Source organism: Dendrobates tinctorius, unplaced genomic scaffold (genome assembly GCF_039654945.1).
Source record: "Dendrobates tinctorius isolate UK_male_01 unplaced genomic scaffold, ASM3965494v1 ptg000058l, whole genome shotgun sequence".
Classification (NCBI taxonomy): domain Eukaryota; kingdom Metazoa; phylum Chordata; class Amphibia; order Anura; family Dendrobatidae; genus Dendrobates; species Dendrobates tinctorius.
Window position 1 is genome coordinate 18,975,214 of NW_027361726.1, and position 24,036 is coordinate 18,999,249.

Genomic DNA, 24,036 nt, shown 5'->3' on the forward strand with positions numbered 1-24,036 from the left:
CCCGCCACCCGCTTTTTGAAGATCTCCCACCACTCTGACTTACTACTACAGAGATCCAACAGCGGTACCTGGCTCTGAAGAAAATCCTCGAAGGATTGTCTCACCTCCGCTTCTTCCAGCAGGGACGAATTGAGCTTCCACAGCCCTCTTCCCATCCAAGGAGTCTCTGCAACATTCAGAGAAAAGAAAATTAGACAGTGATCGGAGAACTCCACCTCAATGGTGGACACAGCAGAAAAGATGGCGTCCTCCTTCAAAATAATCCCTCTCAAAAACCAAAGATGCATGTCTATTGTACTGACACCTCATGAACAAAGATTTCACTCTGGAGATCTCCTCGTGGCTACCTCCAATTGAGACAAGATGATCGAGTTTCCTCCTCAGACCTGGATACAGGCAATACCTGCTCAGACTCCTGAGGCTCGAGAGCTGGCGGAAGAATCTCGCCACCCTTTTCTTGAACATCTCCCACCACTCTGACTTACTACTACAAAGATCCAGTAAGGGTACCTGGCTCAGAAGAAAATCCTCAAAGGACTGTCTTATGTCCGCTTCTTCCAAGAGAGCCGAATTGAGCCTCCAAAACCCCCTTCCCATCCGGGGGGTCTCTGTAACATTCAGAGAAAACAAAATTAAACAGTGGTCAGAGAACTCCATCTGAACAACAGACACTGCTGAAGAGACAGCTTCCTTCTTTAAATAAAACCTGTCTATTCTAGACCTACTGCTACCCCTATGGTAGGTGAAACCCCCGTGACCTGGGGTGTGCCTGATGTGGACATCCACCAGGTGAGCTTCACTGGCTATGCTATTCAACGTGACGCTATCATAAGCCAGGCGATCTCCGGGACCCCCTGGTCATGGGACCTCGTAATGGTGTTGAAGTCCCCACCGAAGACCACCTGCCGGCTCGTAAAAAGAAAGAGCTTGATCCTCAGGAAGAGACATTTGCGGTCCCACTTGGACTGCGGGCCGTAGATGTTGATGAGCTGGAGCTCTTGTCCCCTCATGAAGACATCTAGGATCAGGTACCTCCCCATTTCCAACTCAGTAACCCGTCGGCATTCAACAGCTGCAGTCTTAAAAAGGACTGCCACCCCGCTATACGGCTCAGTCGCAAGAGACCAGTATGAGGGCCCGCACCTCCACTCCCACCGTGCTTTATAGATGGCCCCCATGTCTGTTAGTCTGGTCTCTTGCAAGAATAAAATTTCTGCCTCAATTCGGGAGAAAAAATCAAAGGCCGTGAAGCGAACCGCATCTGACTTTATGCTGGCAACATTAATAGATGCCAGCGTCAACGGGGCGAGTTCCGCCATCATGGGTGATCAAGTTGGATGGCCAACTTCTTACCACTGCTATCACCTCCACCTGGGGAGGGGTCGGACACCTTCCTTTTCAGGGAAGCTCCCATTGTGTCCATCCCACCCCCCCCGGTTTCCCCGCCCCTGGGTTCCAGGTCTGTCCCCCCCCCCCAGGAGGAACACTGCCCCCTGAGGGACGGACCCAACCATCCCCCGAAGGACCCTCCGGTGGTACCCCCGGCCCAGCATCCTCGTCTTGCAGCCCATCATCCGAGCCTCTGAGGATGCTGAACCGGTTGGAGAGATCAATCAGAGGGGGGTCAGCGGGCCCTTCCGTGCGCACCCTGGTGATCGGGGGCGGAGGAGATTTTGAAGGCATGCCAGCCTTCTTCCCCCCGATTTATTACGATTGGCATGTTTGCTTTTGCCACCCGCTGCTGTAGGCTGCTCCTGGACTTCCTCATCAACACATTCATACTCTGAGGACCCGTCCGAATCAGCCGCTTTATCCTCCCTCTCCATCCTCCTGATCTCCTCTCTCACCACACTCTCCCTCAGGACCTCAGAGGCTTTTGCCACAGGCCTAGAGGGAGGAGCAGGCATTGACCCGGTTGCCCGAGACTTCACATGCCTCCCACCCCCATGGCGTTTTTCTTGCCTCCGCACGTACGCGGGGCCCCTCACCTTGGCATTGCCCTTCCTCACCGGTCCCTCAGCCCCTTCCCCTCCGCCACCACCTGCCACAGCTGCAGGAGCGCCGCCAGAGGTTTCTGCCTCACGGACTCCTCCCACCGGGCCTGCAGCAGCACTAGAAAAGGAGCGAGGGCAGCGGCTGAGAGGGTGACCTAGGTCACCACACAGGTGACACCGAATGTCCTTACACGAGGCGGCCAGATGACCTATCCCACCACACAAGGCACATTTCTGTACCTTGCAGATAGCGCTGAAGTGAGTGGGGTCGCCGCACTTGTGGCAGACCTTCGGTTGCCCCTGGTAGAAGACCAGGATCCTGTCCCTTCCCAGGAACGCCGAGGAAGGGATGTGAGTGACCATGCCGCTGGAAACCTTCAGTTTAACCATGAAGGTCCAGCCCCCCGACCAGATGCCAAATTCGTCCCTGTTCTTTTTGGGGACCTCGGTGACTTCCCCGTAACGGGAAAGCCACGTCATAATGTCCACGCCGGCAAGTGACTCGTTACAAGTGACCACGGTCACTCGCTTGACGGAATTTTGGCGAGACACCGCTTGCGCAATGAAGTCTCGCCATCCGGGCTCTACCCGCACCAGCTCATAGTTAGACCAGAAGAGCTCAAACCCCTCTGGCCGCACAAAGCTGACGTCGAAGAAGCGGGACGCCGAAGGATGCATCAGGGCAAAGATGTCATTCGCCCCGAAGCCCATCTTAAGGAGGAGCTCCACCACCTTGCTCCTAGGTGGACAAGCTTCACTGCCCCCCCACCTAAGACAGACCACATTCCTCCTTTGCGGCCCCTGCCCGGCTGTGGGGAGAGACCACACAGTCCCTCCCTCCCTTTGATTTTGGAAGGCAGCAAGGCCATGTCTCTCTATACAGAAAGACAAGTCCACTGTCCTCCCCTCTACCACTATCAACCTTTCTCCTTTTTTAAGGGCCTCCAGGAAAAGGTGGTGCAAAGCGTCGTTCCTGGAGCCCGGAGGCGAGGAGACCCCCCAGGACCACCCCGAGGACCACCCCGACCCCCAGCCGCGGCCCCTGCATAACTATGTTGGGGTCTTGCGGCCGGGGGGGCAGACGGGCCAGCCCTCCCACCACCACTCGTGCTTGCACACTCATTTATCCGCCCACTCACTGCTCCCTGCCCTGCATCTCCTCTCTCTGCCCCCGCCACTGGCATCCCAGGAAGAGCCGGAGCCCCCGCACCCCCAGATGACGGTAGGTGGGCCGGGGACCCCGACAACTCCCCACCAGTTTCTGGGGGCCGTGCTACATTGCTGGGAAGGGTGGTTGGGACAGAGGGCAGCGGGCCTGCCATGGCCACGCCCCCCCGCCGGTCGCAGTCACTCCAGGCCGGGCAGTGACCCCTTGCGAGGCCATGTCCCCCGGGGTGACGCGAGCACAGAAGGCGGAGCCGCGACCGCTGAGGCCACCCCCCCACCAGCCACAGCCACCATGGGCAGAGCAGCGGCCCCTTGCGAGGCCACGCCCCCCAGGTGACGAGGACGTAGCGGGCGGGACTATGGCCAAGGAGGACACGCCCCACATGCCGCAGTCTTTTCAGGCCGGGCAACACTCGGGGAGGCCTCGCCCCTCTCACGGACCACCGCCGCCACCCTGTGCCTACCACTAGACACGGGCAAGGCCGGCCACTCCCCCTCATCACCCAATGGCGGCGGAGCCCCCTGCACGGACCCCTTTTTGGGTCGACGTGCCGGAGACCCCGCTCTCACCACGGGCACCGATAGGGGAGCTACCAGCACCTTGCACCGCTTGAGCTGCAATTTAATTGCTGGATCGCCCTTTCTTGGCTTCTGGACACCCACCAGCGATCCAGACCTAACGGATCCGTACGTGGGGGGCCCAGAAGCCCCAGCACTCGCTGCTGGAGGTGCGGCCCTGGCTGTACCAACTTTACCTGGTGCCAGGCCAGCCCCCCCTGCCACTGAGGGCTGAGCCTGGACACCACCACCAACACCACAACCAGCACCGACCTCCATGTCGCTGCCCTGGTCTGAACTGTCACCAGATGCGACAGTCTGGTCACAACAGTCATCTCTCTCCCCGCTCCCTCGCTGCGGACCCACCACAGGGCCCGAGCCGTGGTGGGTAGCGGGTTCCACACAGCGGGACAGAGGGGCCCCGGGAAGAGGAGCAAAAACCAGTTGTTCCTCCACGCCTTCAGAGGCCTTACGCCTGCGCCTCCTGTTTCTCCTCTTCCCGATTGTCTCATCCTCCGGGCAGACTTCATACCCAAACAACAGCGTGCCAAACTGTGCTGGGGATTCCCTCTGTTTAAGGATGAGGCAGCCCCCCTCAGAACTTCTCCCGCTCCCTCCATCCTCCCCCTCGCTCCCGCTTTCCTCCGCGTTACTGGAGTCCAGCAAGAGGGCCATCTGCTCGGGGGCTATCCCACTGTATGTTACCTGGCTCACGCTGGTGTCCGCCAAGTCTTCAGGTGGAGGTGGCCCAGGTGTGGTGTGGGCGCCATCTTGCTCTTCCTCCTCCTCGCTTTCCTCCACCTGGATGGGGACTCCTGACCCCCCAGGAGACCCACCGGCCATGGCCCTGAACCGGTCCTCGTTGTGCAGCTTCTCCTGGAAGGGGCCGCTGCCAGCCATGAGGGTACTTCGCCGGTCCTCCAGGGCCCGAATCTCCCCTTTCAGCCGCTTGACTGTGGCGGCGACCTCCGCTCTCTTTGAGGCAGGGAGCCTGTTTTTACTGATGACCCGTGCTCCCTCCAACTCCCCCCGGAGTTTCCTGAGCTGCTTGCCGGCCTCCTTGTACTCGGAGAGGTGGGCATGGATGCGGGAGGCGTAGGTGGTAGCCGGCGCTCCCGCAACCTTGGAGCCCCAGATGATAAGGGGGGGCCCCGCCTCACCTCTGCCGGCTGCTGCACCTCCGGGGGAAGGGCCCGCCACAGCCTTCACTTCAGGAGTCCCGGACCCTGGAGCCTTGCGGCCCCCTGGGGTCCGCTTTTTCCCCATCCCTGGGACTGGCTGGCTGTGCCTTGGGCCTCCTGATGGTGGATAAAGCCCCCCCACCCCCAGCTGGCTTGCCAGGGGGTGGGAGCCAGGGGCCCAGCCCCGGCGCTCAGTCCCAGGTAGAGTCCTCTTTCCTGGGAAGGGGGCAGATGGAAAGTCCTTGCAGGAAAAACCTCCCTTCCCAGGAGCTTAGCAAAACCCCAGCCTGCAGACGCTCAGCACAGACACTCCTCCTCTTCCTGGGCGTGCCCAGAGCTGCACTCACTATTCTGCTGGTGCGGTCAATGTGTACATACATTACATTACTGATCCTGGGTTACATCCTGTATTATACTCCAGAGCTGTGCTCACTATTCTGCTGGTGCACTGCGTACTTACATTACATTACTGATCCTGTGCTGATCCTGAGTTACATCCTGTATTATACTCCACAGCTGCACTCACTATTCTGCTGGTGCATTCACTGTGTACATACATTACATTACTGATCCTTTACATCCTGTATTATACCCCAGAGCTGCACTCAGTATTCTGCTGGTGCAGTCACTGTGTACATACATTACATTACTGATCCTGAGTTACATCCTGTATTATACTCCAGCGCTGTGCTCACTATTCTGCTGGTGCACTGTGTACATACATTACATTACTGATCCTGTGCTGATCCTGAGTTACATCCTGTATTATACTCCACAGCTGCCCTCACTATTCTGCTGGTGCATTCACTGTGTACATACATTACATTACTGATCCTGAGTTAAATTCTGTAGATCTTTTATTATAAAAATGAAAAACATAAGAATAATACTAACATAAAACAAAACAGAAATATAAACCAGAAAATAATCAACTATAATGACACTGGCCCAGCCGCTCATTCTCTCCTCACATACATATATACAGTATTATTACTAATAATAACTATTTACTGTAAGAAAAAGTCTTAGGCTGAGTTCACACGTAGCGTTTTTTTCGCGTTTCCGCGGCGGTTTTAACCGCGCGATTTTGCCGCGAAAACGCGAAAAATAAGCATCCCATGCATTCCTATGGGATTCCGCAATGCTGTGCTAATGCTGCGGTTTTTACCGCGGCGGAATCGCTTTGCGGTAAAAACCGCAGCATGCTCATTAATTTGCGGAATCGCGGCGATCCCGCACCCATAGGAATGCATTGTTCCGCTTATTTTCCGCATGTGGCTGTGCACACCATGCGAAAAGTAAGCAGAACATTTGCGGATGGTACCCACGGTCCGGAGGAGAGGAGACTGTCCTCCGGGCTTTGGGTACCATATTCCTGTAAAAAAAAAGAATTTAAAAATAAAAAATATTGTTATTCTCACCCTCCGACGTCCCGCGCAGTCTTCACGCTTCTCTCCACGCATCCGTTCCCAGTAGTCCTTTGCGAAAATGCTCGCAATGACGTCCGTTCTCGCGGGATTGCGAAGTCTCGCGGTCATTCGCGCGACGTCATCGCGAATTACCGCGAGACGTCGCGATCCCACGAGAACTGACGTCATCGCGGGCATTTTCGCAAAGGATTACTGGGAACGGATGCGTGGGACGTCGGAGGGTAAGAATAACACTATTTTTTATTTTTTTTTACATTCTATCTTTTACTATTGATGCTGCATAGGCGGCCTCAGTAGTAAAAAGTTGGTCACACTGACAAACACTGTGTTTGACGAGTGTGACCAACCTGTCAATCAGTTCTCCAAGCGATGCTCCAGATCGCTTGGAAAACGCTAGCATTCTGCAAGCTAAATACGCTTGCAAAATGCTAGTTTTTCCGTGGGAAAATCGCGGGAATTTAAAATGCGATTTTCCCGCGGACTGGAATTCCGGAACTCTCGCGGTAATTTCCGCGAGAGTTCCGTTACGTGTGCACTTAGCCTTACAGAGAGCTGGAAGAGCCGTGAAAAAGGTCATAGACAATCCTCTTATCAAGCTGAGGTTGAAGTTTATTAAGAGATATACGGCAGAACAGGTGCGAATTAGTCAGTGAAGTTGAAGCATGCAGGCACAAAACAGGGTTCAAGCCGGGCGAAGAATCACTGAGAAGTCTGGCGATGAAAAGGCCCCAGCCCTGGCCATGATGTGGCACAGCGGCATAATGGCGGTGGAATGGCCCCGAGCAACAGTAGCAGGGGCTTTTTATACATTATGCAAGCAAAGAAAACTGCATACATATTATAGCAAAAGGGCGTATATGGTTACATCATATCTATTTGGACAAAGGAAGAAGTAACACAATATTACATCATTAATTAACTTCACCAAACCACATTAAAAACCCATGAATTCAATATTCTCTCTAGCTACTAACATTAATCTTATTACTGCTCCTAGACTAAACCCATACATTTATACATTTGACAATTGTAGAAGTCTGTTTCCATATATTCGTTGGTTCTATTTTCTCATTGCCCTGAGGCTGATCCAATTTACCTATATGCACATCTGCTAAATTTGTTAATGGGCATGATCTCATTTTACATCCTCCATCTGCTTTTACTGAGTTCATCGTATCAGTTCTATTGTAAAAGTTGAATATATTCTTTCCTAACTTTCACAAGATGGCTGCCTGGTTGATCAGGGCAGCTCAGTATATTATACCTGATCATTCACTTACATTTACACCTTCTGGTCCGGTTACCAAACAAATAATAATAAACAAACAAAATAAACAATAGCAAAAAAAAACTATATACATAAACTTTTTATTTATTTTATATATATATATATATATATATATAAAATAACCACAAACTATACAAATATATACAAGACTAAACTAAACACCCCACACTCAAGCCCATCATTCCCAACCCCCGCATTGACCTGAGAGCTGGTCCTGCATCTGATGCCTCAGTCCATGTCCAACGTCCACAGGCCAGATCAGGCTGTGCCAGTTTTCACCCAAACACCCCAGTGTCCCATAGTCCCACAAAATGAACCCACCACCCAACCTAGAATCTAAACCCAAATCTATATCGCTAAATACAATATATACAGAATATACATAGAAACAAACACTATAGTAACCACAGAAATCAAAGCCCAAGTTTGGTGCCTGCAGCACTACATCACTGTATACCGATCAAACAAAACAAAAATCTACAGTGTCAGCAGCAGCCCACCACCAGGAAAGGAGATGACAAGACTAGGGCACACTAAAAGAAAAGCCCCTCCAGAGGAGAGTGGCCCAGTCTCTCATACTCCAGAGAGCTCACCTTCACCAGGTCACAGAATATGGTCCTATTCACATCATCCTTTATGAGTTTTTTTCCGTTGCGTCGATACTAAGAACCATGCTTTCCACGTGTGATACCTAACCACTGGGCTAACTAGAAATAATGTGCAGCAGTCCCGACCACCAAGGTCTCTGAATGCTCCAGACGCCCATTCAAAAGAAGCAAACCCACCCCAAGATCCCGACTTGGGCAATCCCTGAGCGCCAGAGGCCTCTGGAATTGGATCAACAGAACCCTATTGTCAAGGAGTTTCCTTGGCATAGTCCTGATCTCCTACATTCCCAGACCCCACGGGCAAATTACCTTCAGAACAAAGGTAGCATATGCCTGAAAATGTTCATATGGTGTGCAAAGATCCTTCACTTGCCCTCCTGTCTCCCATTACTGGAAGAAAGGCTGAAACCATCCCCTACACGAGAATACCCATGGAGGAGCCATCTCTTTCCAGAGGTTTGCAATGTTAATCTTAATGAAGGTATCTGTCAGGAAAATATGAATAATTCCTTTTATTTCTAAATGTCTGTATATACTGTATCTTGTCTCTTTTGTACCATCTTTTGTAATTTTTAAACACTGCCCATATTTTCTGGAGTAAATCTATAAAATTTACTAGTTTTGCTTTCCTTGCTCTATGGACGGACCACCACGTCCTCCATGCTAATTTATTCTACCATGTGGGTGGGCTCCTGACCCGATATTGGTTTTAATGTCAAATAATGAGCTGGTGGCAGCAAAGTGTTCTGGGGGATTTGGGAGACCGTGGCAGTGACGGAATGGAGGTTTATGTGTGTATATCCTGCTTGAGACTGGGGATATACACACCGCCCTCACTGCAGAGTGCCCAATAGCCAGTACACAGCAAGGCAGCCTTTCTGGTGGCTACTTATCCTACGTGTAGTTCCCTGGCTGACTTGATGGTAAAGGGGCGCCAGAGAGCTGCAAGTTCCGAACCGGAAAGGAGCGTTGGAGAGGCAAAGCAAATCCCTGAGAGTATCCACAAGGAATACCACAGGGATGACCATACCCAACCCTCCTAGTGTTTTCATACAGAAAGTAACCCCCTATTGACCAGGTTCAGTCTATTCCCCCATAACAGTTGGAAGAACAAACTGTAGACCCAAGTTCAGAAAGACTCCGGCAATACACACACAATGCCCAGATAAATCAGTAAAGGGAGCAGGTAAGTTTTGATCAGGTTTACAATTTCCCTTAGGGTCAAAGACCAACCCTTCTATTGGCTCACCTTCTGAGAGGCGATCTCTAGCCTGCTGTCCAAATTTTGTTTGGGGTAATCCCCCTGGCCAAATTCGATGCCAAGGATTTTTGCTGAGACTTTGGTTCCTGGAAGGGTGTCCGGGAGATTAAAACTATTATCTGCTCCTCCCAGCCAGAGACTCTCATACTAATCCCGGTTGATATGGACCCAGATGCATCAGAGTAGTGATCTTTCTCTGACATTAACCACCCTTCCGTCTTGTGAGAGGAAACAAAAAACAGTGACATCATTGGCATATGCCACCACCCTCAGAGTGGCTTCCGGTGCTGCCCGGTCCATCCCGATCCTGGCTAATGGTCCACGTTCCACCCTCATAAGAAGTGGGTCAATCACAAACACGTACAGCAGTGGGGTCAAGGAACAATCCTGGTGAACACCATACCCAACCTCAAAAGAGCTGCCAATTCAACCGTTCGCAAGCTGGAAAGTCTCTGCCCCACCATACTAAACCCCCCAGCAAGCCATATCTCAGAAGCACAGTTCAGAGGTACTTGTGATTAACCCGCTCAAATATTTTTGCCTGGGCCAATGAAAGCATGTACCCCTTCCAGTGACCAGCTCTACCCTGCTCCACCGCCTCCTGGACACCGAGCACAGCACTAAATGTGCTGCGACCTGGAGCAGAGCAATGCTGGGCCTCCAATAGGAGTCAGGGTGCAAATTTCACTAGCCAGAACCTTCCTGTCTGCATTGAGAAGTGCTTTGACAAGATGATCAAGGCAGACCTCCTCATTGACTTTGACAGAGTGCCCAAGGAAAGACACCCATTGAATACCTCAGTCAAGAGGGGAACCAAAGCGTCCTAAAAGGTCTTATAGAACTCAGATGTTAAGCCAACTGGACCGGGCGATTTTTTTAGGGGCAAGCCCTTCAAACGCCAACTTAACTTCCTCTTCCCTGATCATCTCTATCAAAACATCAAGAGAGGGGTCTACCCCTGGTTCGGGAATGACTTCAGCCAGGAAAGCCTACATCTCATCACAATCAAGATCCCTATTCCCCAAGAGGTGCGAGTAGAAGGATCTGACAAACTCCAGGATCCCTGATCTGGATCGCCTCAGGGACCCCATAGTGTCGACCAGTCCTATAACCACTTTACTATTCACTGAAATCTTGCCGTTTCTGTAGGGTTGGGCAAGCAGTACTTCCCGTAATCCCTCTCAAAAACCAAAGACGCGTGTCTATTGTACTGACACCTCATGAACAAAGATTTCACTCTGGAGATCTCCTCGTGGCTACCTCCAATTGAGACAAGATGATCGAGTTTCCTCCTCAGACCTGGATACAGGCAATACCTGCTCAGACTCCTGAGGCTCGAGAGCTGGTGGAAGAATCTCACCACCCTTTTCTTGAACATCTCCCACCACTCTGACTTACTACTACAAAGATCCAGTAAGGGTACCTGGCTCAGAAGAAAGTCCTCAAAAGACTGTCTTATGTCCGCTTCTTCCAAGAGAGCCGAATTGAGCCTCCAAACCCCCTTCCCATCCGGGGGGTCTCTGCAACATTCAGAGAAAACAAAATTAAACAGTGGTCGGAGAACTCCATCTGAACAACAGACACTGCTGAAGAGACAGCTTCCTTCTTTAAATAAAACCTATCTATTCTGGACCTACAGTTACCGCTATGATAGGTGAACCCCTCGTGGCCTGGGGTGTGCCGAATGTGGACATCCACCAGGTGAGCCTCACTAGCTATACTATTAAGGGCGACGCTATCATAAGTCAGCTTGTCTCTGGAGCTTCCTCTATCCCGGGGCTCGTGACAGTATTGAAGTCCCTTCCAAAGACAACCTGCCGACTTGTAAAAAGGTAGAGCTTGATCCTCATAAAGAGACACTTTTGGTCCCTCTTAGATTGGGGACCATAGATGTTAATGAGCTTGAGCTCTTGTCCCTTCATGAGGACATCTAAGATCACGCACCTTCCCATTTCTAACTCAATAACCTGTCTGCATTCCACCGGTGTGGTAAACAGGACCGCCACTCCGCTATACGGCTCGGATGCAAGAGTCCAATAGGATGGCCCGAGTCTCCACTCCCTCTTGGCTTTAAACACATCTGCCATGTTTGGCAGCCTGGTCTCTTGCAAAAAGAAAATGTCAGCTTCAACACAGCTGATAAAATCAAAGGCCGCAAATCTGGCCGTATTTGACTTTATGCTGGTGACATTAATGGACGCTAGTGTCATCTGAGTGGGTACAGCCAACATTGATGATTGAGTTAGATGGATTTCTTCTTCCCACTCCCCTTATCCTCTGCCTCAGAGGAGGAATCTTTCCCCCTCTTTAATGAGACAGAGGTGTCCATTCCCACGTGTTTTTTCATTTTGTCGTCCTCATCTCCGGACTCTGGGCAAGTCCCTCCCTCCAAGGACCTTACATTCCCAGAAAAAGGACTCGGCACCCCCTGAAAGCTCAGCCGAAGCTGGAACCTCACCCTCAGCTTCCTCCTCAGAGGAAGAGATGTTCTCAAGGACTTGGAACCGGTTAGAAAGACCAACCAGAGAGAAGACTGTTGCGACCCAGGGATTAAACCCACACACATCACCTCTGCCCCCCCAATAACCATAATAAATCAAACTCAGAAACCAAATGATGAGTGAAGGTCGGTCACAGCTTTATTAAATGCTTTGTTAAATAACCATTTTGAAGGCACATAACTTCTCTTAACACGCGCTCGCCGACAAATCCCCTGCTCCGTATTCGCAGGCAAGTCAGCCAGCAAGCCATAACTCCGTGCCATTCCTTCTTTCACTGCCACAGAGGATCCTGTTTTTAAACAGGACTCCGAACCCCACCCATCAATAACAAAGCCTGCTGCACACCATCTTGCAATCCGGATAAGAATATATCGAGCCCGATATCGTTTAAATGCACCCTGTCAGGCCTTAACAGGGCGCTGTTATCCCCTTCCAACTGTCGGTGCTGAACTACCACACCAAACCTATCACGCACAAACTTAGAGATGCGGGCATTAATCGACCTCCTTGACCGTTCAACCGCTATCCCATCACGAGCCCCTTGCCACACCGCCCTCAGGACAATCTCGGACCACACCAAAACTAGTTCCCGGAAAAAACTATGGAACCGTTCCATATCAGCCTGCATCATTGTCAACAACTCTGCCACTTTGTAGGAGCACAGATCATTTCCCCCCGCGTGCAGGACCAAAGTAACAGGCCCCCGAGCTCCTCTTGCCACCGAAATAACCTCAGGCAACACTTGCGGCCATTGCAAGCCCCTAACGCCTCTCCACATGAAATCCACATCCCGAAATCCAAGGTGACGTCCACCTGGGCGACACTCAGCACGTTGCACAGACCAGAAAATATAAGAATGTCCCAGCAACCAGACAGTCGGTCTGACGGAACCTGAAGAAAAAGAAAAACGCTAATATAACAAATCCGGACGAATATATCGAGCAAAGCATGCCGAATGCCACCTCCCGATCTTTTGAACTTCCGAATCCGGAAGACCCTCCTTAGTTGCCTCCGTAGCAGTCCCAATGCGAAAAGAATGAGTACCATACTCACCAGCTGGAACTCCTAAACCCTTCCAACATTTATTAAACACAGCCTGAAATTGGTACCTGGTTAACGGTGAAAAATCGAAATGCGTGAAGAAAAAATTACCCCCTTGTCTCATCGCCACATATGCCTTAAGCAAAGTTACCGGACACATCGATGATTCGGCAGCATGTAGCAAAACCCAAGAACCCCGACCCAACGGATCAGTCTTTGATTTACGGATTCTCACACGAACTGACCCTTCCAAAAAAACCACATCCTCGAAACGCAAACCACACCCCACGTCGAGCTTTGAACGCCGAACCAATTCCCCAACCCTTAGGGCCCCGAAAAATGCTAAACCAAAAGCAGCGGATAAAAGAGCTGTTTCAAAAGTGGATCTACACACCTCATGAGCCGTAGTTCTGATCCGGCTAAGCAGGGCTAGGGACACCGGTCGCTGACACTCATTACTAGGTTGAACCCTCCTCAAACCTTTTATAGCCTGCCGAACAATGAAAGATTTCGTAACGTCAGGCCATCCTAAAAGCTGAAAATGAAAAGCAACCCCCGACAATCGCTGCCTCGCCGATGCTCCCGATAAACCCTTGTTTGTCAACTGGCACAAGTACTCAACCATAACTTGCAATCTGGAATTCTCGCACGCCTGGACCGGCCTATGACCCACCAACTGGCACCATTCCGTCCATGCCTTACCATACGCGCGCCAAGTCGATTGAGACACTGAGGAGCGGACAAGGGACATCAACTGTTCCCAACCACATCCCACAGGACCGACGGGCAATTGAAATCCTCCGGAAGGACATTGGGGCCATGAACCGTGGAAACCTGAAAAGCAGAGAAATCAGAAAGGTTAGAAGAAAAACCATCCTGCCCCTGCACCAATTGAACCCGAAGCCAAATGTTGAACCTCAAACATAGTAGGTCAAGTCTACGCAGAAGGCCCAAAACCGGCAAAGACCTGGATGACATGTGATTGATACAGCGAAACACCCCCGGGTTAACAGACCTCAACTGAATTTCCTGATTGCACTGTAACTCACCCCACAACTCAAACAAAACCACGATTGGAAAAATCTCACATAGTGTCCTGTCCTGACAAAGGCCCGACTTAGACCACAACTCCGGCCAAACCTCCCAGCAACGCCGATTGCCAAATCCAGCCGCGAAACCCGCCACTCCGTCTCCTTCTGCAAACAAATTCAATTCCTGAGCCATCCGGCACGGTAACATGAAACAAGTGTGACCATTAAGCAATTGCAAAAAAGAAAGCGACACCTCCAAATCCGCCTTCATGGCCCTTGTGACCCGTACCCTGTGGTGCGGGCTAGAGGCTCCTTTCGTAGCCAGCGACAGCCGTCGCGAGAAAACCCTGCCCACCGGCATGACTCTGCACGCAAAAACCAACAAACCTAGGAATGATTGCATCTGCAACAGGGTGACTTTCCTAACAGACATAAAACCCTCGATCAAGGAAATGAATTTTTGAATCTTTTCCACGGGTAAGTGAAAAACCATCGCTACCGTGTCAATTTCGATGCCAAGAAACAACAGAATTTTAACCGGGCCAATCGTCTTCTCCGGAGACAGAGGAACACCAAATTTCTTTGCGATTACCGTGAACGTGGAAAGCAACCTGTTACACACATCCGAGTCATTTGGGCCTACAAAAAGGAAATCAAGAGTCACTGACCTGTCTCCTGCTTCCCATCTAACCACCCACTCCAGAAAGGAACTAAAAAGCTCAAAATAATAGCACGAAATAGAACACCCCATGGGAAGACACATGTCAAAATAAAACTCTCCTGCAACTTGACAACCCAACAAATGAAAACAATCCGGATGCACCGGCAACAGGCGAAAAGCCGAATCGATATCCAATTTCGCCAACCATGCTCCTTCCCCCGCGCTCCTGATCAAAGCCACAGCCCTGTCGAAAGATGCATACGATACTGACGCATCATCGGGGGAGATTCCATCATTCACCGAAAAACCCTTTGGGTGCGACAAATGGTGAATTAAACGAAAAGAGCCCGGTTCCTTCTTCGGGACCACTCCCAGAGGAGATACTCTAAAATCCTGAAAAGGCGGCGACAAAAACAGACCCGCCATCCTACCCAGATCTACCTCCTTCTGCACTTTTGATAACAAAACCTCAGGATGTTCTCGAGCAGACTTCAAATTTTCCGAAAAACCGGGGGACCTATGCAATCTAAACGGGATGAAAAAAACTTCCGAAAACCCAAAACGCAACTGACCGGCAGCCTCCTTATTAGGATACCGGTCTAACCACGGCTCCATCGCGACTATGTTCACTGGTGTCTTTCCTCTCGGTTTGCTGTGGCTTAAATGGCAACTTTCCTATAGGGCGGGAACACCTAGCCGCCGGGTGTGAACCTCCACATGAGGAACACTCATGATGGAATTTGCAGAGACCGTAAAATCGACAGTGTCCCTCATTAAACTGCCAACGGGTACCGGGTCTCCGCATGACCACTGAACTGGAACCTGTTGAACCCTGTCCAGCGGCTGCTGTTGGAAATGGGTGTTGTTTCTGCGTCATCATAAGACGTAACCATACCTCAGTCGCCTTAACCCCCCAACCAATCTCCGGGTGGAGAGCTAACCGTCTCCTAAATTCCTCATCATACCTCCACCACGCTGACCCACCATGAGCCTTGTATGAGTTGTAAATCATATCCTGATAAATGAACAACTATGAGCATCTAGCCGGGTGCTTCTGACCCATAATACAACCCAATACGGCAAAAGCTTGCAGCCAATTATTCATAGTTTTTGCCACTTTCGGGCGCACTCTGTCTGAAAACCTCTCCACCGGCCTCCTTTCCTTGTCCACAGTGTGTTGATCCACCGCAATCAGCGACCAAATATCCACATATTCATTGCTCCAAATCTTCTTTTTAGTATCATCGTCTATGTGCGAACTCAGCACACTGACCCCACAGAACATGGTATCTTTGTACACCCCGGCAAGCAGTGAATCAACCTTATTACCCTCCTTACCCACATTAGCTGTGGGGGGCAATTGCCTGATCAAGGCTCTCAACACAGATATCACCGTTGCATTATCCACACTTGGAGAACCCAGCAGGGAACACTCACCCGGATTCACCGTTGGAGGAGAGACTCCCATAGATGGAGGAACTCCGGCTCCTGGATAACCCTCCTGGATGCTGATGTCATGACTTGTAGCCTCAGGAGGGGCGCTCAACGCAGCCAGGCTGGAAGTCCTTGACAGAACCCTCGACTCCCGGAGCGCAGGAGGAGGATTGAGGGCATATTCGGGACTGACAGACGTGCTTGTCGCCTCAGACGCTGAAGACGGAGAGCCACGTCTTGAGGACCGGGTGCGGCGGTGACCCCGAAAGGATGCACTGCGGCCTGAACGCCGTGATTTCCTTTGCCTCCGCGAAGCATGCCGCCCATGGTGACGCGACTGTGGTGAAAAGGAGTAGAGGGAAGAGGAGGAGGATCTCCGGCATCTATGCCTGTCCCGCCTCCCCTCCGGGGGGTACATGCCCACCGCCCCCGCCAAGGGAGCCTCCCTGTTACCACCAGCAATGGCAGAAGCCGGAGCCGTGCTCTGAACCAAATCCCCCTGTATGCTTCCCACATGTGGGGCAGGGCCGGGCCCAGTACCGCCCAACGGAACCATCCCCGTGGGGGGTGAATGTGGCAGGACACCCCCTAGGGCCAATGCCTCTATGGCCTAACTCCCCTTCCCCCCTCCTCTTTGCACCGAGGGCTGACCACTACCTTGCTCCTCTGCAGAAGCAGAGGACATAGCACTATGCCTCCCTCCCATCCTACACCCCTGTGCACTGGCAAAATTCTTCCCCTTCTGCTGCACCGCAACCCACTCCCCACTACCGCCGCTACCGTGGGCACCTGAACCCAACCACCGGCCGGCGACAGGCAGTGCAGCGGCTCCTCAGTACTCCTGCACACTCTGCTACCACGTGGAGACGCCGCTGCCTGCAGGGCCGGAAGTCGGGGGGCGGGGACTTCCACCTCACCGCGCGCCGCCGAGACACCGGCAAGGCGTCTCTCAGCCACAACGGAGGGCGTGAGCGCCGTGCGGACTGCCTACCTCCCTGCAGCCCCACCGCCTCCGTCTGCTCAGAGTGAACCACCGCGGCGGCGGCCAATCCAGCCCGCGGGGAAACGGTGACCGGGCCAGGCACCCCTACAGAGGCAGAAGCCTGAGAAGCTCCCAGGTGAGCGCATACCCACGCCAAAGCGCTGTGCAGCTGTGACTCCCCTTCCTGCATAACTCGCAAATGCAGAGCCTCAATAAGAGGATCTGCCATAATACCAGACAGTGCTTCCAGACAAGCACTTCCAGGATGTGCTCGTGGAGGAAAGAGGAAGGGCGGCCTCGGACCCACTGATATATACCCAACAGGAAGGGGCTGTGCTACCCCTTCCTGCTCCCATTGGTCCCATAATTTTAACCCCCGCCCCACCAAAACATAGGTGGGCAACTCCAGTCACTATGAGGGAAGGGGAGGGGAAGAGAGGCAAACAGTCAGTGGCACTCTGCTTATTCAATACAGTGCCCACCAAAATATTCAGAATTGAGAGTCCTCAGTGGTTGATACCTTTTAATGGCTAACTGAAAAGATGGTAACACATTGCAAGCTTTCAAGACTACGCAGGTGTCTTCATCAGGCTAGACTAATACAAAATCTGAAGAATCACATATTTATACACAAGACAGCACATAAATAACTCAATAGATAAGACAAGTGATGTGAAGCGGAATAGTCATTAAGGGAGAGAGATAAGCATAAATATTGGAGCAGTTCATAGATAAGCGGTGTGAAGGTTTTTCCTTCCTTATGAACCTTGGTCAGAGTGGGAGAAGATGTTTTATCTCCCTTCTTTCTCTTATTTTTGGTGCCGAGCTTACGCTTGTCCTCTTGCCATTGCCTATTATCCTCATCCATACTATCATAATGGGAGGATTCGGAGGCAGTGGCAGTTTCCTCCATGTGGATCCTCCTGAACTCCTTATCCAACTCATCATCCCTCAGGGACTCAGCAGCAAGACTAGCATCCAGGACAGAGGTCACCTCAGTAGCCCGGGACTCGCCCAACTCTCTCTCCTGTCTGCGCTTGTTTAGACGCCTCAGCTGGGCAGGCGTCTTTTTATTGCTTTTCCTCCTTGGTCCCTCAGCTCCCTCACCCCTGCTAGTCCCTTCCCCAGCAGAATCAGCCTCACGGCTTTCTCCCACCGAGGTCACAACTGTATTAGCAAAGGAGCGAGGACAACGGCTGAATGGGTGACCTAAGTCACCACACAGGTGGCAGCTAATCTCCACACAAGATGCAGCAAGATGGCCAATATCCCCACACAATGCACATTTCTGCACAGTGCAGTTTGCACTGAAGTGTGTGAGGTCACCACACTTGTGACAGAGCAGTTGCCCCTGGTAGAAGACCTGGATGCGATCCCTACCCAGGAAGGCAGATGATGAAATGTGGGCAACCGTACCACCTGAATGGTTAAGTTTTACCATAAACGTTCAGGCCCCTGACCAGATACCATACTCATCACGGTTTTTCTTTGGCATCTCCACCACTTCTCCATATCGGCCAAACCACGTCATGATGTCATAACAAGAAAGCGACTCGTTACAAGTCATCACGGTCACTTTCTTGACTTGATTTTGGCAAGACACCGCCTGCATGGCAAAGTCTCGCCAGCCGGGCTCATTTTTTGCCAACTCATAATTCGACCAGAAGAACTCAAGCCCTTCTGGCCGAATAAAGCTGACATCAAACTGAAGCGTGGAATAGGGATGTATCAAGGTATAGATGTTAATAGCCTTGAAGCCCATCTTCAGCAGGAGCTCCACAACTTTAGACCTTGGAGGACACACATCACAGTACCCTCCAACGAAGACGGACCACATTCCTACACACACTACCAGGTAGCTGTCGGGAGCGACCACTGTATTTCCTCCATTTTGTTCTCGGAAGCCCCCGAGGCCATGCCTCTCTATCCAGAAGGATAGATCAACCTCTCGACCCTCTACCATTATTGATCTCTCCCCCTTCTTTAGAGCCTCCTGGAGATGCCGTTGCAACATGCCGTCCCCAGAACCCGGAGACAAGGAGGATGCCCTATTTTCCCCGGAGGTGACAACAGCGGCAAAACTCCTGATGGGTTCTGCCACCACCAGAGGGGCAAGCGGACCAGTGACCACATCAACACCACTATTACCCACCTTCATAACCCCCTCACCCTCCACCAAACCAGCAACCACACCACTAGACAAAGCAATTTCCTCATCCACACCTCCCATCACATTCACTCCTGCTGGACCAGTGACAACAGGGGGTGGCATTTTGACCTCTGCATCATCAGGCACAAGGGGCTCAGTCTCCTCCACAGAATTGGAGGTGACCTCACCCCTGGACTTACGGGTGCCCTCCGCATCATCAGTTGGTAATTTTTGTTTCACTAGGCACTGCTGATCTTTTGCCGCTGTGAGGCACCGTTGATCCTTTACATCAGGATCTTGCTGACCAGCGGCGCTAACGCAGAACAAGATTTAGGGAGGATCAGAACCCCCAGCCCCGACAACCCCCTCACACTGAGGCCGCTTTTCAACTAAGTGATCAGCGGCAACAGCATTCAGGGGCGCCAAGGCTAACGGAGCTGCCCTCGACACTGGGCCGCTCCCCCCCACTGAGGAGCTGCCGCCGGGCCGCCCTCACTGTCTAGCCTCTCGGCTGATGCACCTGCTGCTACGTCCCCGCTACTACAAGCAGAGACGGAGCTCTGAGTCTCACTACCATGCTTTGTACTCTCCCCACGCCTTTGCACTGGATCCACAGCAGAACCCGGGCTGGGCTGGGCAACGGGGCTTATACAGCGAGCTGACCCTGCAGCTGACTCAGGGGGTACAGGGAGGGGGGTATATACATAGTTTACCACTCCCTGGAACTTTGGCTTGGTCTTTTTATTCTGGCCCCCAGGTACCTCCTCTGGTAAATCATCACCAAGATGAAAATTCTGAAGGCACACTGGGGACTCCAGGAGCTTGATCTCCGCCATTAGTGCCCATCCCTGGCCGCTGTTATCACTGTCCTCAACAGAGCCAGCAGAACTGCGACCGGATGCCAATGTCGCCTGTCCTGCAGGGAGCTCGCTGCACGTGGCCTGCGGGTGACTTTGCAGGCTGCCAGGTGGGGCTTTCTGCTGGTCATCATCATCATCATCATCCACCATCTGGCTCTCGGGCTGCAGCCCCATCTGCCTTTGCTCTCTGTTATCAGCCATTTCTCTGAATCTGTCCTCATTCAGTAGTTTTTCTTTAAGGAATGCTTTCCTCACTTCCAGCTCATTAATATCAAGCTTCAGTCGCTTTACCTCCTCCTGGAGTTGGGTCTTCCTGGGTTTGGAGGAACCTGTAGCTTTGGCGTTTGGTCAGCACAGCTCCTCCCGGAGCCTCCTGATGGTCTTACTCGCCTCTTAATACTCACGGAGGTGGCTCATGACCCGGGAGGCATAGGTGGACACAGACTCCTTGGGTTTCTGCAGCCCCCAACCCTCCTCAGTGAGGTCGACCTCACCTCCGTGAGCACTCAGCTTTCCTCCAGAAGGACCGCCATCTTGCACGCTGCTAGCAGGCTTCTCCTCCATGTTGGAAGCCTTGCAGCCTCTCTGGGTCTCTGCAGACTTGGGGGGAGTAGGAGCAACATTGCTGCAACTCAGGTGGAGCATCTCACCGAGTCCTCTGATGTGCAGGCCGGTTGCTGGTTTCTCCTGCTCCCCGACGGCCTGGACCGGGAAACAGAAGCCTGGGACTTGGCTCCTTCACTCATCCCAGGAAACCCACTCCCTCAATGAGTAGGAGAGACAGCAGGTCCCCGGGTGGAGAGGTGTTGGCTCTCTGGGGCTCAGGAACACACAGCAGGATCAGTGGCGACCGCACCCACAATTACCAGAATGAGCAGCAGCTGAACAGAGCTGAGCTCACTATTCTGCTGGTGGAGTCACTGTGTACATACTGTACATTACATTACTGATCCTTTACTGGTCCTGAGTTACATCCTGTATTATACTCAGGAGCTGCACTCACTATTCTGCTGGTGCAGTTATTGTGTACATGGGCGTACGCACCATGGGGCGGGGGGGCAGCTGCCCCCCCTTAAAGCAGTGGCGTACCACGCACCTATCCTGCTGTTGGCTGTTTAAATCTTCGGACACGGCGCCTGCAACTTTAAAGGTGCGCGCAGTGGCCCGGGTGCCCTGTACATAATAGGGATCGTAGGGGGGTAATAAGAACACCTGACGTTGAACATCAGGATGTTCTTTGTGGGTGGAGAGAGCGCTCTGCTCTCTCCATCTTCCGCCCCTGGCTGCAGCGTGCCACTGAACCTTAACATATCAGGTCAGTGACTCAGGCATCCGGAGGAGCGCCCCTGAGGCAATGGCTACAGTGTCAGACAGGACAGGTGCTGAGCTGGGGCCTGGGCTGATGTTTACAGGGGCTGACTGGGCTGATGTATATACAGGGGCCGGGCCTGGGGGCTGGCTGTGCTGACGTATACAGGGGCTGGGGGCTGGTTGGGTTGATGCATACAGGGACTGGCTGTGCTGAAGTATACAGGGGCTGGGGGCTGGCTGGGCTGATGTATATACAGGGGCTGGGGTTGGCTGGGCTGATGTATACAGGGGTTGAGGGCTGGCTGGGCTGATGTATACATGGGGTGGCTGGGCTGATATGTACAGGGGCTGGCTGGGCTGATGTATATACAGGGGTTGGGGGCTGGCTGAGCTGATGTATACAGGGGCTGGGGGCTGGCTGGGCTGATGTATACAGGGGCTGGCTGGGCTAATGTATACAGGGGCTGGGGGCTGGCTGGACTGATGTATACAGGGGGCTGGGGGCTGGCTGGGCTGATGTATACAGGGGCTGACTGGGCTGATGTATACAGGGGCTGGGGGCTAGCTGGGTTGACGTATTCAGGGGCAGGGGGCTGGCTGGGCTGATGTATACAGGGGCTGGCTGGGCTAATGTATACAGGGGCTGGGGGCTGGCTGGGCTGATGTATATACAGAGCCTGGGGGCTGGCTGGGCTGATGTATACAGGGGCTGGGGGATGGATGGGCTGATGTATATACAGGGACAGGCTGTGGCTGCACTGATATATATAGAGGTGGTGCAGGGCTCAGTGGGCTGGTGCTGGACCTGGTGATGATATATATACAGGAGGTGCTGGGCTCAGTGGGCTGGGGCTGGACCTGGTGATGATATACAGTATATACAGGTGTTGTTGGGCTCAGTAGGCTGGGGTTGGACCTGATGATGATGTATATACAGGTATGGGGCTCATTATACTGTATGGAGAAGTTTCATTCACCTTTTTCGTTCTAAAATGTTACAACCTGAACGACCATGGCTTGCCTGCCCCCCCAGTTTTGATCCTTGGTACGCCCATGACTGTGTACATACATTACATTACTGATCCTGAGTTAGATCCCATATTATACCTCAGAACAATGCTCACTATTCTGTTGGTGCAGTCACTGTGTACATACATTACATTACTGATCCTGAGTTAGATCTTATATTATACCTCAGAGCTGCACTCACTATTCTGCTATTTACTGGCTTTGCTTGGTATGTTATTCATGCTGGGTGTGGGTTAGTTGATCAGTGTGGTTTTCAAGATGAAAATTAACCTGCTATTATTGTTATGGTACAATTAAATTATTATTGCAGTGTGAACATGGGCTTTTTAGTGAGGCATTATTATGACATAATGAGATTTTTTTACTTTGCACAGAGAGATTATTCTATCAATTCCAAAATTTTCCATTTCTGGAGAACTTGATCTTGTGAAGGAACTAGAAGTTTTTGGTATCACAGAGGTATTTTCTGACCACGCTGACCTATCTGGGATTACGGGAGACTCCAGGCTGAAAGTGTCAAAGGTAAAATTAATTTGGGTTTGAGCAAAGAATCATTTTCAGGGGCTGAATCTCCTTAAAAAGATGAACTGGAATCACATTGGCAATGCTCCATGTGGAAAATAAAGCAAATTAATACACCCCTCCCAACATAAAAATAACAAAAATTTTTATTAAAATAAATTTTCCAAAGATTTACCCATCATTTCTTGGGCAGCACAGGGAAAGGTCAGTTGCATTCTCTGGTTATTTCAGCTGATTCTTGGGGGATTTTTGGTAGGCAATGTTCCTAATTTGAACACACCCTTAAAGACTCAATAAGGGAGCAGGTTATCTATGTTTTTTGACTTTTCTGCTCTCAACCTCTGTAGGCTGTCCATAAAGCCGTGCTGAAAGTGGATGAGGAGGGAACAGAAGCCGCTGCTGCCACGGCCATTGGGATAACGAAGCTCAGTCTTCCACCACTTGTCGCATTTAGGAGACCGTTCTTTTTCTCCATCTACAACAAAGATATTTCTACCGATATTTTCACTGGAAGAATAATAAACCCAACAAAATAGAATGAGATCCAATGCGTTTGTCACACAATAAAACACTGTGTCTACTCTCTGTCTGTACTGTTCTTACTCTAGTCTTGTATTATTATCAGCGCTACAGCAGCTGCACTGAAAACGTGATATACACCCCTCCATGACTGTTGCCGCCAATCACTGTTCTTAGCTGTAACTCGTTATACATGTGAGTCCAATCATTGACTGCAGTGGTCACATTGATGTTTGGTAAGTGGAAGCTGCAGGAAGTATGTAGACACCAGTGGAGGAGCACTGGCCAGAACACTAGTCAATAGGTTGAGTACAGGATTTTTTTTGTTGGATTTCACCTATACCTTGATAGCAGGGCTGGTTTTACACCAAGTGGGGCCCTGGGGAAAAATGTATAATGGGGCCCTAAATGCTCACATATTGCACCATCACACTCAAACATTTAGGCTGCATTTACATGCACTGAGTTCACACCACTAAATGAGCATTATGGGCAGAGAATGATCACAG

At 51.5% G+C, this 24,036-nt stretch overlaps 1 protein-coding gene across 1 annotated transcript in view; it reads left to right on the forward strand.

Annotated features, from left to right (window-relative positions):
* Positions 1-23,593, forward strand: part of LOC141092137 (alpha-1-antitrypsin-like) — a 53,333-nt gene extending 29,740 nt beyond the window's left edge. The window contains exons 4-5 of the mRNA XM_073578074.1: positions 22,861-23,008; positions 23,356-23,593. Coding sequence (XP_073434175.1) covers positions 22,861-23,008; positions 23,356-23,544 — 337 coding nt within the window. The 3' untranslated portion in view covers positions 23,545-23,593. The remainder of the gene's footprint in view (positions 1-22,860; positions 23,009-23,355) is intronic.
* Positions 23,594-24,036: the final 443 nt, after the last annotated feature.